Source organism: Panicum virgatum, chromosome 3N (genome assembly GCF_016808335.1).
Source record: "Panicum virgatum strain AP13 chromosome 3N, P.virgatum_v5, whole genome shotgun sequence".
In the NCBI taxonomy this organism is placed as follows: Eukaryota; Viridiplantae; Streptophyta; class Magnoliopsida; order Poales; family Poaceae; genus Panicum; species Panicum virgatum.
This window is the reverse complement of record NC_053147.1, coordinates 63,296,031-63,315,590: the sequence shown is the minus strand read 5'-3', so window position 1 is coordinate 63,315,590 and position 19,560 is coordinate 63,296,031. Positions and strand designations below refer to the sequence as shown.

Genomic DNA, 19,560 nt, shown 5'->3' with positions numbered 1-19,560 from the left:
CGACGCTACAACACGTGTGGTCGGTTCCGGCTACGAGCCCCCCATATAATCCCTTTACGTAGGATATTAGAAAGATGATCAAAATATTACCTACTCCCTTAAATCAATAAATTGTTTTGAATATTAGTATTTTACATGACACGTTTTTAGTGTAAATTTGTACCATAGTGATTTGGGTTCTTGCCTACCCATGACCAAACTACGGAATTACATCTAAAGAAAAGCATGATCGCATCATTTTCAGCGAATCTACAGGTATTCAAAAAAAAAAACTTCCATGCGTGGCAAACTGGCAAACCGGCGAAAAATCAACCCATGGGCTTCTGCCATCGTGCTGCGGACTTGTCCGAGTCATCGTCTTCCCGGAACCACCAACCGCATTGCCCGTTGGGTCTAGCCGAGCCCGAGCCAGGCGTTTGACCCACCCACACCACGCGGGACGGGGCTCCGACCCCGCGCCGACCTGACCGACGCACTCGGGCTCGCTGCCGTGCCGTGCCGCCCTGTTCATCGGGTCAAATCCCTCGTCTTCTTCCTCGTCGCTTCTCTCTCTCTCTCTCTCTCTCTCTCTCCACTCCCCATCCCCCGCCTAATCCTAATCCCCAATCCGGAACCTCACCGCCGAGAACCCCAGATCAAACCCCTCCCCCCGCCCGTTCACATTCCCATTCCGCCCGCGCGATCCAGCCTTCTTCCCTGCCCGCCAGAGGGTGGACAAAGAAATCGGGCCAGGAATCTCACCAGCCCCCGGGGTTTCTTGATCCGGGCGCGGGATTGGTCGCGCCCAGGACCCAGAGCAAGGCGAATCAAGAACGCCCCGCGGGTGCCAGGGCCGGGGAGGAATCAAGATCGCTTTTTTTCCCCCTCTCTTCTCTTGAGGGCTGTCGCTTCTGTTCCGCTCCCCGCGCGGCAATGCCGGATCCGGCCGGCGGCGCCCCCCGCCCCCACGCCGCCGGGCTGGCATGCCCCGTCTGAGCCACCCCGCCGGCCGCCGCGGCTCCCGATGCTCGTCTGGTCCACGGGGGCAGGAGAGGGAGCAGCGGCCGTGCGCGTGGGCGGCGGCCAGCGAGGATGCAGATCCGCCTGTCGCCGAGCATGAGGAGCATCACCATCTCCACTAGCCATGGCCTGCTAGACTTTATGAGGCTCAAGGCCGCCGCGCGGCACTTCTCCTACCGCACCGTCTTCCACACCGTCCTCATCCTCGCCTTCCTCCTGCCCTTCGTCTTCATACTCACCGCTGTCATGACGCTCGAGGGCTTCAACAAGTGCTCCTCCCTAGGTACCTACTCCACAGAACCTGCAACCGCTGCTGCTGCTACTGCTAAGGAAATGATGCATATAGTTAGTTTCAAAGGAATGATCTTACGCTATTGAAATGCTGTGCTTTGCTACTTTCAATCCTGAAATCACGTGGTGCTGAGCAATGTTAGTATACTGGACAGTTTAGGTAATGCACTGGCTGACTAGATATGCTCCATGTGCCCACGGTAGCATGAATTGTGTGGTTTGGTCGGTGAATAACGGGAATGAAGCTGACAAATTTGGCATTTTTAACCAGAATTCTTGTTATGTTGCACGCACACGTAACTGCATTAGTCATGACTCTAGTGACTCATTACACTTTCTGCTGCTAGAATCTAGGGCCTCTTTGGGCAGCTTATTTGATCGCATACATGCTTTGTGTGCAATTAACTGCCAACATGCCAACTTGGTTTCCTCCTGCTTCCAGAGACCGCTTATTTTGGCCTATGTAGTATAGCATGTACATTAAAGGCTCTCCAGAGGAGGATGCTTACTGCTTATGCCCCATCTTAAGTAGTTGCTAGGTTGCTTCCGGAACACGTTCCGTTGCTGATTAGTAGCATCATGGTTTTTGCATGGTTTAGTGAGAAACTGATTGCATTTTATTGGTAGAACAGCTTAACAAGTTAATATCTTAAGCAATACCCCTACCTTTCTACACTACAAGAAGCCATGGAGGCTGGATTTTGTGCACTTTTTCTTTGATACACTTGTTTTAGATTTGAAGCTGCTGCAGAGAGCAATGATTCGTTTGCCATCCTGAAATGCTACACCTGGATGAACCATTGCTTCCAAATGGATAAGAGTTTATATCTAAACGCTATGTATAGTGGATTTTGAGATCTATTTGCCAGCTTTAGTAGATCATGATCATAATTGATACATTAGTTAAAGTGCCTCTTACTTCTGATTTTCAGAATTCCATTATATATACTTAAATAAAATCTTACTATTGTTGTTGCTGGTTAAAGGCAATATGCAAAAGCATGGGGTGGATTCTCATTATTTGGCTATTTTTGCAACAATTTTTATTCAATGCTGAATTTTGTATATAAAATGTAATTGTATAATATTTAATATGTCTGGTAAACAACTTGTTACTAATCACCAGCTGCTATTATCAGATTGTCTGGGAAGACGGTTAGGTCCACGGCTTCTTGGTAGGGGCAATGATGGTTCCATGGTACTTTTATGTCCTTTAAGCATCTATTTTCTTCCATTTTGAGTATTTGCTTTATTTACTTGAATTTTGTGTTCTAATGTGCAGAGGCTTGTGAGGGATTTGTATTCAATACTTGATGAAATAAATGCTGAGGAAGCTCCTGTTGATTTGAAGGTTCCAGAATCTTTTGATGAATTTATCTGGGATATGAAGAATAATGATTACGATTTAAGGTCATTTGCTTTTAAGCTGAAGGCTACGGTACGCTAGCTTATTTCTCCCCACTGCATTTAAACATTGACAGTACAAGCATTCTGGTTTTGGCAGTAAACTGTTAGCTTATGTCAGTTCTTAGTTATTCACCCATGCTTCGCTGTGAGATTATTATTGATGTTTTCTTGTACTGTTGACATTAATGAAAAGATTTATATACACTTATATATTGTACAAAGGTACTATAGGAATGTTTTGTTTTTCTATGAAAGGATGCCTTTCATGTAATAATGTATATGGTTTCTGTGCTCACAGACTTATGCCTTTTCAATTGAAAGGCATTTAATTGAACCATCTCTTAAGTATTTTCTGTTCTGAAGGTTAATAACTTGATTGAATGATGTAATGACGATGCTACACTAGGACCCAATTTTTGAGTAAATAATAATTATCAACTCAATCTAGCTAACTCTAAATCTGAAGTTATTTTTACAACACTGACAGTATGGTTTTTGTGTAGAAACTATTAACCTTTTTTGCTACTTACACAGCATCCCACAAAGCTGATGCACTTAATGTGAGCGATCACCAACCTAAAGTTTTAATATCAGCTAGTGTTTCATGACGCCCTTTATACAATTTCTCTGCTTCGGTCTTATCAGCAAGCTTCAGTTCTTATACTGATTTTCTTCATTATGCCAGATGGAGAGCATGGATAAGGAATTGAGATCATCAAGGTTATCAGAGCAGCTAAACAAGCACTATGCTGCAATTGCTATTCCTAAAGGCCTTTATTGCCTTTCGTTGCGTTTAACCGATGAATACTCCTCAAATGCCCTTGCAAGGAAACAACTACCACCCCCTGAGTTGGTGCCTCGTCTTTCGGACAACTCCTATTACCATTTTGTTTTAGCATCAGATAACATCCTTGCAGCCTCAGTTGTGGTTAGATCGACAGTTCGATCATCACTGAAGCCTGAGAGGATAGTCTTCCATGTTATTACTGACAAAAAGACCTACCCTGCCATGCATTCATGGTTTGCTTTGAATTCTCTCTATCCCGCTATTGTTGAGGTGAAAGGTGTGCACCAATTTGATTGGTTAACAAAAGAAAATGGTCCTGTACTTGAAGCTATAGAAACTCAGCGCACTGTCAGAGATCGTTACCATGGAAATCACCTTGCAAAAACCAGCGCTAGTGACAGCCCAAGGGTCTTTGCAGCCAAACTGCAGGCAGGAAGTCCAACATATACTTCCGTGCTCAATCATATTCGAATATACTTGCCTGAGGTATTACAATTTTCTTCTTACTATTATCTTAGCTCTTTATTTTCTTAGTGCAGTTTTGTCAGCTCTGGCGTATTTGAGAGCAGGTAAATCATGCATAGTACTTGGTAGAATAGAAGTATGAGCTCAAACTATGAAACACGCAAAATAATCGAAGTATTATTTTAGCTTTGTACTCTGTAAAATTAGCCACTGTGAACCTGTTGTAGTTATCTGGTCCTGTTGGCATCAAGAAGCAAGTGATGCTGAATAAATACATTTTGTTTGTCTTGAGATATCTGTAGCTTTCTCTACTTGTAGATACAAAATTTGTATAATGCAGTCCTTTTTGCTGAAAGTTCCATAACTACATGATTTAACTATAATCTGTAAATGCAGTTGTTCCCAAGCCTCAACAAGGTTGTATTTCTTGATGATGATGTTGTTGTCCAGCATGACCTATCACCACTTTGGGATATTGATCTAGCTGGGAAGGTTAATGGTGCTGTTGAGACTTGTAGAGGTGGAGACAGTTGGGTGATGTCTAAAAGGTTCAGGAATTATTTTAACTTTTCTCATCCCCTCATTGCAAACAACTTTGACCCTTCAGAGTGTGCTTGGGCATATGGCATGAATATTTTTGACCTGAATGTATGGAGGAAGACAACAATCAAAGACAAATACCATCATTGGGTCAAGGAGGTAACAATAGATACTTTTTTTTGTCATTTTATAGTAAAACAAGGGAACATGTATAACTATTAAGAGTTTAATATGCCCATGCCCTACATTTGAACTATACTGGTAGCAAAGTTCTAAAACAGACCAAATAATGAAAATCAATACATGTCCGCTGATCTGCTCGAGAACTAAAAGCTTGATAACAAAAGCTTGTGATAGTTACTTTGTAATGATCTGAATTCTATCAGTATTAATTTCAAGTTTAGTTGATTATAGAAAATATCCTGCAGTTTAGTCTTTATTGTTATATTTTTTATGTTTGAAAGTAACTGATGAGCTTCCATTACTCGTTTGCATGCAGAATCTAAAGTCAAACTTCACACTTTGGAGGCTTGGAACATTACCACCGGGGCTTATAGCATTTAAAGGCCATGTTCATCCAATTGATCCATCATGGCATCTGCTAGGCTTGGGTTATCAAGAAAAGACAGATATCAGTAGTGTTGAACAAGCAGCAGTTATACATTATAACGGGCAAAGCAAACCATGGCTGGAGATTGGTTTTAAACATCTTCAGCAATTTTGGACAAGACATGTGAACTACTCAAATGAATTCATAAGGAACTGTCATATAATGGAGCCTCAGTTGTAGATTGTCGTGACAAAATAAATAAAAGCATATATTAAGTGAAATTAAATTCGTTATTTGGAGAACCAGACATCAGAGAATTCGTTAAGGGTAACCGGGGAGCTTAGTAATCCCCCAGATGGTTACATGCGCTGATGGAGATACTTGATGAACAGAAAGGAAATGTTTTTTCACCCATTACTCTAGGACCTCTTTCTTTTAATTTATTCCATTTGTATCATAGCTCATGAAATTACAATATTGTTTAGGATGGTTCTTTTGTATTTGATGGAGCAATATATAAGTTGCCTGATTCGGCAGAACTGATGGTAGCCCCATCACTATTGTAATTGATGAAGAGTATACACAGTTCACCATGTGAACAGCATGGGATTTTGATTTTGCAAAGGGAACCTTGTAGAGTTGCTCCTTATTTTTATGTCCGATCATCCAAAACAGGTTAACCATGTATATGTGTATCCATTCCATTTGAATATATATTTTTTTACAGAATAAAACTGCATGTTTGACTAATTTTAATCGGTGGGAAGATCAATACAGCTCTGAACAAAAGTATAATTGACTCACAGCCCAGCAAGTTTGAAGGCACAATTTTTCAGGAATTAGATTGATACAGGGAAAAGCTGAACAAATCTTTCTCGAGATGTTGCTGAATTGTACATCAATGAAGGCACGAGGCATTGACATGAATCAGTATAACATTAGTAAACAGGGGACTCTATTTGTTGGGAAAATGTGGCCCCCAATTGGGACAGATCAGAAAACGAAAACACATATCTTTACAGTGTTCGTGTTCTTCAGAACATCTCTACAGTTAATCATCGACCACAAGCTTCAGCCTCAAAGTCTGGGAACACGACGAACGCAATGGTCAGAGGAGCAACATAGATTGGTGAATTGACCGAAACTTCCACAGGATACAATGGAGGGATGTCACCATCTTCAGTGAGTTCTAGAGGAACTCCGTTCAGGAGCATGGTCCGGGCAAAGGGGTCCCCATCTTTCCCCGAGAGATGGTACTCTTCCCTCTTGGAATACCCGTCTGAAGCTTTGCTCCCGACCCAAGAAACTGTCCTTTTAAGGCCATGGACAAACACATTGTCCCTTCTGATCCCTTGCCCCTCTTCGAGATTGACATTGAGGTCGTTCCTGACTGAAACCATGAATCCCATGCTTCGGTGCAGGTTCAACAAGAGGAGTGTGACGCCCCCCTATATCAAGAGCATTTTGGGAGCGATGAGATCAGCATCGGTTGAAGGTTCACTTGAAGACTCAGAATGTTATGTTTGCTAACAGGCTGACATGACTGTGCATTGCAATTCTAATATTTCCTTAGGTTGTTTCAGTTTCGTGGGCACAAATGGTGAGTAATCAAAATATTGGGGAAGAATTATACCTTTTGCTTCCCGCAATGAACATAAGCACGCAAGTATGGAGAACCACTGATGTCTGTGGAAAGAACTCCCGTCCCCATGAGCCGATGCCACAGCAAGGCACTGAACAGATACTGTGGTTTAGTCCAACGCATATGGAAATAGTAAAGCAAGTTTGTGGCAGCATATTCACTATAGAAACTTGCCTGTAGTAATCCGGGTTTGGTACGAAAGTGTCAGTGTCAAGAAGCCCGTAATTGCCACCGATCAGCGACTGTCTGCAGTAAACCTTGGTGTCATACTTTGCTGATTGCCCAAGTTGATCAAGATACCTAATTGAAACAGCAAACATAAGAATAACATAACAGAACAACTGGGTGAAGACAGGACTACTGGTTCATCAGACAAGTAATCACCAGAAGCTATTCAGGAAAGTATTAGACACGAGACGGCTGCCGCTGTTATATGTCCCACCAGCTTCCCCAACCCATGGAGAAGACCATGGTCCATGGCGTTGTATTGTGAGTTGGAGACTTCTGAATGTGTCGGAAGTCCGGCTCAAATATTGTGGGTTCAAAATTCTATTTGGAACTTGTGGATCGTTACCTGATCAACATTAAAGTTATCAGAATTTTGTCATCTTGGATGTAGGATAGAAAACAGAGATTACTTGAGTAGTGCCAATTTTATGTCTGAAAAGGTCTCACCAGCACCAAGGTTGTAAATATGATGAGTCATTGCACTAAGAACATTTGGCCCAGAGACCTTAAGCAGTTGAGCAAACCATTTTTGGTCATAAAATCCTCCTGGTGCTACAACCAGTGGTTTCCTGGAATCTCCATATAACTCGTTGATGATTGTTTGGAGTTCAACTAGGTCCTTTCCATATTGTTCAGCTCCCACACTCGCACCGATTCCACTTCCACTCAATTCATTACCTATGACATGAGCACCGATCTTATATAAGCACTACATGGATGGAAAACATTCCCAACTTTGAGAGCAGCAAAATAAGGATTTCATCACATTGCATACCAAATTCCCAAGAATCTATGGGATAGTTCATTGAAACTGTGTATTCCATGAACTCTCGAGCATTGCTCGAATCCCAAGGACCTCCCCAAACACTTCTGCTTATCTGCCGTCGTCCTTGAAGTGCATTAAGACCAAATGTAACTACTGCCCTGAAGGTTAAAACAAACTAGATTTAGGAAACAGTAGTACAAACTGAATTATGGCAAAGGAACAGAATAAGGATATTCCTAATGTGAAGTCCTGTTCTCATGTAAAAGTTTCAAGATGTGGCATAGTATTCAACAAGCCATGCTACAATAAACATCCTAAAGAAAATGCAGAGCGCAATAAAGAAGTAAGGGCTCACCCTGTATTCAGGAACAGATCATTAATAGCATCCCATCTTTCCAAGGTTATGCATCCTTGAGAAAACCCAAACAGACTGCCTGAAACCTTTGTAAATGGATCGCATGGAGATCCCAAATTTGGTGTGCCATATAGCACCTGATCTTGCAAGGAGCCTCCCACTCTGATTCGCAGTGGGCTAAAGGCTACAAGAACAACAGTGGAAAAGGAATATGTTCATGACAAAATATGCGAAAGTATCATCAAGAAGGCAGACTGCAATTAAGAATTGGCACAGGTCAAATGGTACATTTCAGCAGTAAAACAATTTTACATTAGATTATAAATCAGCATGAATTGCCATCTTCTTCCAATAGATGGGTTTAGTAGATGAGAAGCTCCTCCGTATTTTCGAAAATTATTCTATTAAGTAGTTCGAATATTCACCTTGAATAGCTTTAGCCAACAAAGGATTAGTCAAGTCCTGGAGAGATTCACAGAAAGAACAAAATTTAGTTCTTTTCCGATACACCAAACGCCACATGACGAAAAGCATAATCCTGGAACTTACCAAATTTAAGACAGAGGCCATTCCCCATGGACATTGGTCATAGTTACACTTCTCTGGGGGCCACCAATCCATGGTGGCGCAGATAAACTCATCACTGGTTGAAGCAATCGTCTCAGAGCCTCGAACAATTACAGTCACATCGGAGTAATCCTCTGATCGAATCCGTGCAGCCAGACAGAGAAGAGAAAAGAGAAAGATGAACCACAAGCTCATGCTTCCAGAACCTGCAAACGGTGTGGTGTGGTTCGACAAAAAGGACAATTAGAACGGCTCAGACCTACTACAATGCTGTTTATGTAAGGGAAATAGTAGTTGGTACGAAAAGGTCTAAACTTCCACTCCATTAGTGGAGCAGAAAGTGACAGCTGCCGTTTCAACTTGGTTATATTATCTGCTTTTATTTTAACGGGTCAGAATTCGTGGAACTGTTCCAGCTTCCTTTATTCAAGTAGACAACTTTGTTGATGTCTCAATCATGAATGAAACTATGATTTGCCGTTTGGCACTGAGGCACCTCCAGATATTTCCATTTAACATAGTACCAGGATAAGTTATTCCATCTATATCTTCAGGTAGAGAAAAAAATATTTTTTTTTCATAGAAAGAAGGAATTTCATCGGTTCAAGAGGGAAGCAAAATCCTGGAACTCCAGGAAATGTCCGTTTCGGATTCCCGAAGAAGGGCGTGTGATATTGAAGAAATGTGACCATTTTACTTGTAAATCAGCAACGGACCTAATATCTTCCCGAATCTAACGAAACCATCTCTAAAGACTCGAATCGATGGAAGCTGAAGAACAAGGTTTTTCTCCCACCATAAAGCCGAAAGAGAAATGGAATGGAGAAAAGCCCAAGAAAAACCCAGCTGAATCCGAACCTCTGATGAACCACGAGCACTCTAACAATCAACAAGGCAAACTGCGTAATAAAAGGAACTGAATTAGGCTGGGGGCGATACCTGGACACCCACACCCGACCCCCAAGGACGCCCGCCACTCGGCTCAGTGAGCTCCCAAGAACAGGACCCCCTCTCCTCCCAATGCCGGCGGCAGCGCAAATCAAGAAAAGCTCGAACCTTCCGCCGCAACCCCAGCCCCTCGTCAGCCGGAACCAGGCCCGGAGGGTGGATTCTACGATCGCGCGCAGCTCCTGCTCATGGATAAAGAGTGGGGTTGGGGGAAGGGACGGGGAGATTCGAGGTCTGAGGAAATCTCGGCGGTGGTTGCCGCTTCGCTTTATACTATTGTGCAATCTCTCCCTTCCAAGCTACTCCCTCTCCCTCACCTTGCCGAAAGCTACGCACCTCCCTCCCAATTAAGTACAGAGGTTGTCTCAAAAAAAAATTAAGTACAGAGGCAGGTAGTGGCATGGCTACTACCAAACAGTGATGGTTTTGTTCGCATCACTCGTGTCCGGAGAAGTCACGGCTGTGTTGTTCTTTCCGGGGGACTGTGCGTTTGTTTTCTGTGCAGAGAACACGGCGCCTGAATCTGAATGTGACAGAGCGGGGGATTAAAGAATCACCGCGTCTGGAAACGAGTTTGGATTAGGAAAAGGATGGTATCCTGGCTCCTACTGCGTGCAAGTCGGGCAGAGATGGGATCCAAGGGCCCAGATGCTGTTTCATTTAGTTTCTCATTTAAATCTGGAGATAAATTGTTCATAGACTCTTTTTATCCACTTGTGAAAAGAATTCTGCTGAAAATCACGAGTCATTTGTGTGCAATGGCATCGGACTTTGTAAAGGATCATTTTGCTCTGAGATGGAAATTTCTCAGCAATGGATGGGGCTTCCTGGTCAACTGTGGCAGCCGGATGCAATGCAATGGTCCAGACATGTGGGCTCCAATACTCATCAGGCAACATGGCAGTGGTCCAGTCATTTGCAGAGTCTTTTTCGTGGAAGAACCTTTCCCTTTTCTTTTTTCTGGCTTGCTTACAGCCAAGATAAGCATGTCGTACATCGTAATGATGAAAGAAACAAACATCATCAAGGATAATACGATCAGAGAAACGGTAGATGGACTTCATTGTCATCCATGATCCATGGCTTGAAGAAACAGTAAGCAAGGACTTTGGAGGCTTCTGGGAAGGGATGTCCACTTGCTGATGCAATCGTCAATCATGCAAAGTCCAAGTCTCACGTTTCATTCTGAAATGGAGAGGTGCTTCGGTGCTTCCTGTCCACTTTTTCCTTGTCGACTCATCGTGCAACTTGAGCTTGGAAAAGCATGTTCTTGCTGGTTGGGCGTGTGCAGCTTCCCCTTCCCATGGCTGCAGTTGCAACCTTGGTCTGATCCCTATCTTGTAGGCCTCTCACGTCAGACCATGATGTGCATGTGATGCAAACGGTCACTATGTTTATTCCCAATTCTGTCAGCGTTAGTTTGCCAATGCTTAGCTGAAACACGACATGACTATTATTTGTTTGGTTTGGTTATCTTCACATAATGTTACTTTATGTGCAATTCAACTCAGACCATGCAGTACCCATCACATCGAATATTCGAATACATGCATGAAACATTAAACGCAGTAAAAAATAATTAATTACACAGTTTAGTTGTAAACGATGAGAATTTTTTTTAAATCTAATTAGTTTATAATTAGATATTAATTGCTAAATAATAACAAAAGTAATACGGTACTAAAATCAAAAAAAAATTCACCAACTAAACAAGATCTCAACGTCAGTTTTGACCTGACATGATTTGATCCTTTCATGTGCAGTCGCTGCAGGACACATGGTCCAAACGAGGCCATACCACGTCAGGCATGCTCATCCATCTACATCAAATCCAAAGCACGTCTCTTGCAAAAAAGAAAAAGGATATAGTATATGCCCTGTTCATCCGGCTTGGGATTATTTTGGATGCCTCAACTGCTCCAGAATCATAATTAAGCTGGTTGGTTCCGAGCTGGAACTCTCTGGCTGGCTACCAGCGGCGTCTTCTTGATAGATTTAGTCTTCTCTGTTTCTAGACTAGGATCACATTTAGTGTACAAATCGAGTCTAAGGGTACACATTCTGAGTAGATAATCAAGAGTTCATGCATAATCTAATACAAGATAGAGTCAGAGAGAGAGAGGTGGGTGAGAGGGACGCAGACCATCGGCGGCGGGTGCCGCGGAGGAGTTGCCGGAGGATGCCATGGCGTCGATGGAGTCGAGGATGGAGGCGAGGAAGTCCGGGTTGGCGAGACGCGGATCCGGCGGCGATAGAGGGCGGCGAGGGTACCGGTACCCTTCGGGCCGGTACCGGCACTGGCCGGGAACGGACTTGGCACCGGTGAACGTCGTGGTGGAGGGGAAGAGGCGCTGGCGGAATTTCCCGTCGGCCTAGCGCTCCCCGAGATCGGATCGGGACTGTGGGAAGGGTTTCTGGCGGCGGTCAACTTGGGATACCGTGCCCCGGCCCCTTCCCGTTCTTAATATAGCGCTAGCGACGGGGGCCCACCAGTCACATTGACTGGGCGCCCCCGATCAGGGCGCGATCAAAGGAGATTTGGCCCGATCTTTGGATCGGGCCTGGAGATCACATCCAACATTCTCCCCCTTGATCTCTCATTTTCTTATTCTTGTTCTTTATCTAAGTTTGTCCATCCCATCGCAGGATCAGTGTATAGGGCGTGACTCGTCGTGACAATTATTACTGTCAGATTAACAGCCACAATCATCTTTCTGGTCTGAAACAGAGTCTTTATTCTAGGGCCCTCTTTGTCCAGGAATCATAGTCTTTCCCTTAAACCCATGCCGGCTAAGTGTTCTCTGAACACATTGGGTGGTAGGCCTTTTGTGAGCGGATCCGCTAACATCTTGTTCGTTCTGATATGTTCTAGACAAATAGTTTGATCCTGGACTTGCTCCTTAACAACATAAAATTTGATGTCGATGTGTTTGGCAGCACCACTCGACTTGTTGTTATGAGCATAGAATACTGCTGGCTCGTTGTCGCAGTATAATTTCAGTGGTTTTTCTATGCTGTCGACCACTTTCAATCCGGATACGAATTTCTTTAGCCATGTGACCTGCCCCGAGGCCTCATAACATGCCACAAATTCAGCATACATCGTGGAGGATGATGTAACAGACTGTTTGGAGCTTTTCAACGATATTGCTCCTTTTGCAAGTGTGAAGATGTATCCAGATGTGGACTTTCTATCATCTGTATCTCCTGCAAAATCTGAATCTGAATACCCTTCTATTTCCAAAGTTTCTGATTTTCTATATGTTAGCATGAGGCCAGTTGTGACCCTCACATAGCGTAAAGCTTTCTTTACCATTTTCCAGTGCTCTATGCCTGGATTACTCTGGTATCTGCCAAGTACCCCAGTAACGAAACTTAAGTCAGGGCGTGTGCACACTTGTGCATACTGTAAACTTCCGACAGCTGAAGCATAAGGCACTGCCTTCATTTGCTCGAGTTCATACTGGTTCTTGGGACACTGATGTTTCCCGAAACTGTCGCCCTTGACTATTGGAGCAGGTGTGGGCTTGCTCGCATGCATACCGTATTTCTTTAATACTTTTTCTAAGTATGTTTTCTGTGATAATCCTAAAACCCCTCTTCTTCTGTCACGGTGAATCTCAATTCCTAAAATGAACGAAGCTTCACCAAGATCTTTCATATCAAATTTCGAGGACAAAAATTTCTTTGTCTCCAGTAGTAGATTAACATCACTACTTGCTAGCAGAATGTCATCCACATACAGGATAAGGAAAATAAATTTCCCGTTCTTGAACTTCGCATAAATGCAATTGTCCTCTTCATTTTCTTTAAATCCAAACTTTCTAATTGTTTCATCAAATTTCAAGTACCACTGCCTCGAGGCTTGCTTCAAGCCATAAATCGATTTTCTCAAGCGGCATCCTAAATTTTCTTTGCTTTCCACGACAAAACCTTTGGGCTGTGCCATGTAGACATCTTCATACAAATTCCCATTTAGGAATGCCGTCTTTACATCCATCTGATGTAATTCTAAATCATAATGTGCCACTAAGGCCATTATTATTCTGAAAGAGTCTTTACATGAGACCGGAGAGAATGTCTCATTGTAATCTATTCCTTATCTTTGCGTGAAGCCTTTTGCCACGAGCCGCGTTTTATATCTTTCTATGTTCTCTTTGGAGTCACATTTTGTTTTGTAGATCCACTTGCAGCCTACTGTTTTGGCTCCTTTGGGAATTTCTTCTAAGTCCCAAACTTTATTGGTATTCATGGATCTCATTTCATCTTCCATGGCTGCAAACCATTTGGATTGATTGGCGCTTTTCATGGCTTCTTCAAAAGAGGTGGGATCACCCTCATTCTGTATTTCTTCACTATGATAGACTTCATAGTCTTTAGAAATAGCTGGTTTTCTAGTTCTTTGTGGCCTTCTCGGGGCCACTGCGACTGGTATTTCTTGCACAGGAGGCTGTTGTTGCTCCCCGTCATCCATGGCAGCGGGTTCTATTTGGTCATGAGGAATAGGGTCCTCATTTCCATTTGATGCCATGCTTGGAGGACCAACAACAGGTGGTCGCATCGCAGTTTCCTGCACTGCAACGTCAGGTGGACTGACAACAGGTGGTGGCACTGCAGTTTCCTGCTCTATCGGTGCCACAACCACAGGTAACGAGAAATATGGCTCTTGAATCATCGGAGTGGGAACGTATACCCGCTTCTCCTCAAGGTCGATTTTTCTGGCTACCATGCTCCCCCTGATCATCTGATCTTCTAAGAAAGCAGCGTGTCTTGTTCTACAAACTTCGTGTGTCTGTTGCACAGATAGCCAATAAAATGACAACTGACTGTCTTGGGATCTAGCTTCCCAATGTTCGGATTAAACACTTTGGCCTCAGCTGGACAGCCCCATACGCGAAAATGATTAAGCGAGGGTTCTCTTCCTGTCCATAGTTCATACGGTGTTTTCGGCACCGATTTACTTGGCACCCGATTAAGAATGTAAATGGCGGTTTTTAACGCCTCCATCCATAAATTAATCGGTAGCGTGGAGTAGCTCATCATACTTCTGACCATATCCATCAGGGTACGGTTTCTTCTTCTCTGCTACTCCGTTCTGCTGAGGCTCGCCCGGTGTAGAATACTGGGCAACTATGCCATTTTCCATAAGGAACCTTGCAAAAGGTCCTGGAACTTGGCCATAGGGGGTGTGTCGACCGTAGTACTCTCCCCCACGGTCGGATCTGACTATCTTAATCTTTAAATCATGTTGGTTTTCTACTTCTGCTTTGAATATCTTGAATTTATCCAACGCTTCTGATCGTTCTTTGATTGGATAAATGTAGCCATAACGCGAGTAATCGTCTGTAAACGTTATGAAAGAAACATAACCATCTACAGTAGTGACAGGGAATGGTCCACATATATCTGTGTGGATTATTTCTAGAATTCCCGCACTTCGTTTGGCATCTTTTTTTATGTTCTTAACGAATTTTCCTTTAATGCAATCAATACATTGTTCTAAATCTGAAAATTCTAACAGTGGAAGAATTGATGTTTTCACTAAGCGCTCTATTCTCCCCCTCGAAATATGGCCTAAACGACAGTGCCATAATTTCGACGAGATTGCATCAATTCATTTGCGTTTCTTAGTAACATTCTCATATGAGGAGACATTCTTATTCTCAGAACATACTGCATTCGCATTCTCAGATAATGAAAGCAAATATAATTTGTCTTGTCGGAAGGCAAGACCAACACATTCTGAATTAACTTGTATCTTACACTTGCCATCACCAAAATGACAAGCAATAGCATCATCATCTAATTTAGACACACTTATTAAGTTTCGTTGCAAAGACGGTACATAAAGAACATCTCTCAAACAAAGTACAAAGCCACTATGTAATTCTAAGTGAAATTCTGCAATGGCTTCGACTTCAGCTTCTACACCGTTTGCAACTTTAATTCTTCTTGTGCCTCTTGGCAGGGTCCTCCTCATACTTGATCCCTGTAAAGAATTAGCAACATGAGTAGTTGCACCAGAATCAATCCACCAAGTGGATTTGTCATAACTTAAATACAGGGATTTATCTACAAAATTAATGGTGTCCTCACCCTTTCTTAACAACTCTTTCAGAAATTCTGGGCAGTCCCTCTTGTAGTGCCCTCCCTTTTTGCACTTCAGGCACTGGTCTTGTTCAACTGGAAAATTTTCCCAGTCTTTCTGTGGAGGTGGTCTAGAAGGGCCACTCTCATGCTGATTCTTGCCTGGTGGGAAAGATCTCTTGTTATGCTGGAAGTTCTTATTCTGAAAGTTCTTTTTCTTGTGCTGAACTTGAAAAGCAAGCTCACCATCATTGGAGTTCTTAAGGCGATCTTCTTCTTGAACACACACGCCAATCAGCTTGTCAATACCCCAATCTTCTGGAAAAGCGTTATAATTGACATGAAATGCCTCAAACGCCTTTGGTAGGGACTTGAAGACTAGATGAACAATGAACTTTTCTGGTAAAGGCATGTCCATTGTCTTAAGCTTGTTGGCCATATGGCTCATTTCTAAGATATGTTCTCTGATGCCACCGCCAGTGTATTTCTTGGTGATTAGCTGCTCAGCAAGAATGGCAGCATAAGCCTTGGAAGAACCAGTAAACTGACTCTTCACATTTGCTAAATATTCTGAAGCGGTGTCACAATCTGGGATTGCCATCTTGATGGCATCTGAGGTGGAACCCTTCATGACCATGAGACACTTGTGGTTGGAATCATTCCAACGTGTCTTATCAGCATCATATCTGGTCATAGCAGAGTCATAATTCTTTTCTCGGATAGCCCAAGCAGCAGCTTCTTCATTCTGTGCCCTTACGGGCTTTTCTGGTTCTTGTGGAGCTGGCGTTGTGATGGCCAAATCTATATTGGCCATCGCCAGAGCTATCTCCAATTTCTGGTACCATTTCCCATAGTTGTTGCCATCCAGTTCAGGAATGGCATTCACATAAGTCATAGCATTAGAGCCTGAAATTTGAATTCAAAATTTGTGAGGACAATAATAAATGCATGTATCAATTAACATTGGCCAAAATTAAAACATGCGATATTATGTGCATTAATTCCTAATCACCGTTGGGCAGAAAAGAAATAATGCATAAATAATTCTGGACAAAATTATAATATTACAATAACAACTTTGGTCAGAAATTACAATATCATAATGTATAAAAGTTCTGAGAAACAAAATTCTATAAGCCTCTATTTTAATTATCTCGTTGGTTCAAATTAACATAGAGACAAAATTAATTCTATGCAGCGGAAACATGTAAAATTCTAAATATTCAGAAGCACAATTCTGTAATTTTCTGCTCTGAAAATAATACACGTTGGTGCATTTATTTGCAGAAAACAATTCTAAACAAAATCATCAATTATTCATATTCAAAAGCTTCTGAAAATAAAAGAAAAAAAAACTCAATTCTTCACTGTTCATGCGGCCCGAGACGGAAAACGACCCACGGCCCGTTTCCGCACGGCCGCTACCCCGCGCCTGGGCCCGCGGCCCAGCAGCCGACGGCCGGGCCGCCGAAACGGCCCGCGCGGTGCGCCCTCTTGGGCTTCTTCTGGCCTGCTTGGCCGGCGACCGCCCCCAAACCGTTGGATCAAATCCGACGGCTGGAAAACGCCCTCAGCGGAACAAAAAGGCCGCGGCCGGCCGGATCTCCCGGAAACCCTAGCGCCATTCTATTCCTTCCTCCCCGTTTCTCACGCCCGAGCGAGCGAGCGGCGGCCATGGCGGCCCGGGGAAGTCGGCAGCACGGCGGCGCCCCCCCGCCGGTCCCCTCGCCGGCGCGCGCGCTCAACCGAGTGGGAGCGCGCCGCCGTCGAGCGGACTAGTGGTGGTGCACGGGCCGTGTGCCGGTTCTGCTTGGCGGACGCGGCCCCGCGCGCGGATGCGCGATGTCGAGCGGCGGCGGCCGGTTCTGCACCTTACGCGGGCGAGCCGACGGCGGCCGAGGAGGTAAGTCCCCCCCGGTCGGGTTCTTGATTCTGCAGGTGGGTTTTCCTTGGGTCTAGGGTTAGGGTTCTACTGTTCTTGTTCGATTCGATATCGAAACTCGATTTCTTTCATCTCCTTCTACTTTTTGAGCATAGATCTGAGTAAAACGAAACCCAAAAACCTCGATCCACAACTAGATTGGCGAATAATACCAATGATAGATTCTAGTCTTCTCTGTTTCTAGACTAGGATCACATCTAGTGTACAAATCGAGTCTAAGGGTACACATTCTGAGTAGATAATCAAAAGTTCATGCCTAATCTAATACAAGATAGAGTCAGAGAGAGAGAGAGAGAGGTGGGTGAGAGGGATGCAGACCATCGGCGGCGGGTGCCGCGGAGGAGGAGTTGCCGGAGGGTGCCATGGCGTCGATGGAGTCGAGGATGGAGGCGAGGAAGTTCGGGTTGGCGAGGCGCGGATCCGGCGGCGACGGAGGGCGGCGAGGGTACCGGTACCCTTCGGGCCGGTACCGGCACTAGCCGGGAATGGTCTTGGCACCGGTGAACGTCGTGGTGGAGGGGAAGAGGCGCAGGCGGAACTTCCCGTCGGCCTAGCGCTCCCCGAGATTGGATCGGGACTGTGGGAAGGGTTTCTGGCGGCGGTCAACTTGGGATACCGTGCCCCGGCCCCTTTCCGTTCTTAATATAGCGCTGGCAACGGGGGCCCACCAGTCACATTGACTGGGCGCCCCCGATCAGGGCGCGATCAAAGGAGATTTGGCCCGATCTTTGGATCGGGCCTGGAGATCACATCCAACACTTCTTCCTTCGAACGTTGACTTTGAATTTTAGTGCATTCATCCTGCACATATAAAAATCCAAATTTGGGCTGGCTACACGCTCTTTGGATGGACTAAAATTGAGTTTTAAATTTTAGCATATGTTAGTATTCACATTCCTGCTAAAGTTTTTAAGTTTTTGTTAAAGTTTAGCCCGTCCGATCAGCACTCATATTTGAATGGACTACTACTAAAATTTAGCATTTTTGGACATATGGCCCCGTTTGGTTACTCTCTAGAACTCTCTAGAACGGACTTTGACCGCTAATTATAGTGCCAAATAAATTCAGTTTTCAAAACCAACTTCAAAACCCCTGCGCTAGTAACTCTGAAGAATTTAATGAGGCCTTTGATCGGGTGATTAGAGAATGGTTACTGTAGCATCATTGTAGTCAATCAACAATTAATTATCGTCATTAGATTCGCCGCGAAAAGTTACACTCGTCCCTAAAGAGGTTTTACAAATAGACTTCATTTAGACCTTCATGCAAAATTCTCTCCTAGAAGAGACTAGATTAGAATGAACCAAACAAGACCCAGCACTTTTGGATATTAGCACTTTTTAAATTGGCATGTCCAATTTGCTTGACTGATCCACTTGTAAGCTTGGATGCCTCCATGGCACATTGTTTGCCGCGTCCGGCTCATTGTTAGCAAACTACTCCAAATTGGCAAGTTCCAAAGCACTACCTTACAAATTGCCTGTTGGACTAATCTGGCTGGCTGCTTCGTTCTTCCCTCGAACGTTGACCCTGAATTCCATTTTGTTTCGTTTTTCTCCGTCTGAAAAAAAATTCCAAATGTGGGCCTGCGAAAAAAAAATCCAAATGTGGGCCTGGGCTGTCCGGCCCTTTCCACTACTTTCCAATATGTTGCTTCAAGGGCCCACATGGTTAGGCGCAGCAGCGTTGGGTTTGACCAGGTCAACCCACACCATCTGGCTTTGACCCGGGTTCTCCATGGTCAACGGTCCAGTCAAGCCAGCAACGACGATCAAAAGCTCTTGGAACTTGAATTTGAGCATGTGTAAGGTATGACTTTTGAGCTGCTCTGACCTTTGCAGCTGCCATATAGGAAACAGTGAAACATAACAGGTTCTCCATGTCAGGGAATGCGTTGATGTGATTTATGCAGTGTAACTGTAAAAAAAAAAGCAGTGAAGAAACAGGAAACAAAGAAAGTGTCAGCATAAGATTAGTACCCTGTCA

The 19,560-nt window shown here is 44.0% G+C and overlaps 2 protein-coding genes across 3 annotated transcripts; one reads left to right on the top strand and one right to left on the bottom strand.

Moving 5' to 3' along the window:
• Nucleotides 1-500: 500 nt before the first annotated feature.
• On the top strand, nucleotides 501-5,694 carry LOC120666583 (probable galacturonosyltransferase 13). Its single transcript, XM_039946459.1, has 6 exons — nucleotides 501-1,282; nucleotides 2,430-2,488; nucleotides 2,573-2,728; nucleotides 3,383-3,970; nucleotides 4,346-4,648; nucleotides 4,989-5,694. The coding sequence occupies exons 1-6, from the start codon at nucleotides 1,072-1,074 to the stop codon at nucleotides 5,277-5,279; spliced, it is 1,608 nt and encodes a 535-aa protein (XP_039802393.1). The 5' UTR covers nucleotides 501-1,071; the 3' UTR covers nucleotides 5,280-5,694.
• Nucleotides 5,695-5,854: 160 nt separating this feature from the next.
• On the bottom strand, nucleotides 5,855-9,863 carry LOC120666582 (heparanase-like protein 2). Of its 2 annotated transcripts, none has more exons than XM_039946458.1 (10): nucleotides 9,537-9,863; nucleotides 8,580-8,803; nucleotides 8,456-8,492; nucleotides 8,031-8,214; nucleotides 7,685-7,833; nucleotides 7,357-7,587; nucleotides 7,066-7,255; nucleotides 6,856-6,981; nucleotides 6,673-6,772; nucleotides 5,855-6,487 (listed from the first exon to the last, which is right to left on the bottom strand). In XM_039946458.1, exons 2-10 carry the CDS (start codon nucleotides 8,790-8,792, stop codon nucleotides 6,095-6,097), a joined length of 1,623 nt encoding a protein of 540 aa, XP_039802392.1. In that variant the 5' UTR covers nucleotides 8,793-8,803; nucleotides 9,537-9,863; the 3' UTR covers nucleotides 5,855-6,094. The 2 variants fall into 2 exon arrangements, with proteins under 2 accessions (XP_039802392.1, XP_039802391.1); XM_039946457.1 differs by having other exon boundaries at nucleotides 8,580-8,821; nucleotides 9,537-9,850.
• Between the last annotated feature and the right edge of the window lie 9,697 nt (nucleotides 9,864-19,560).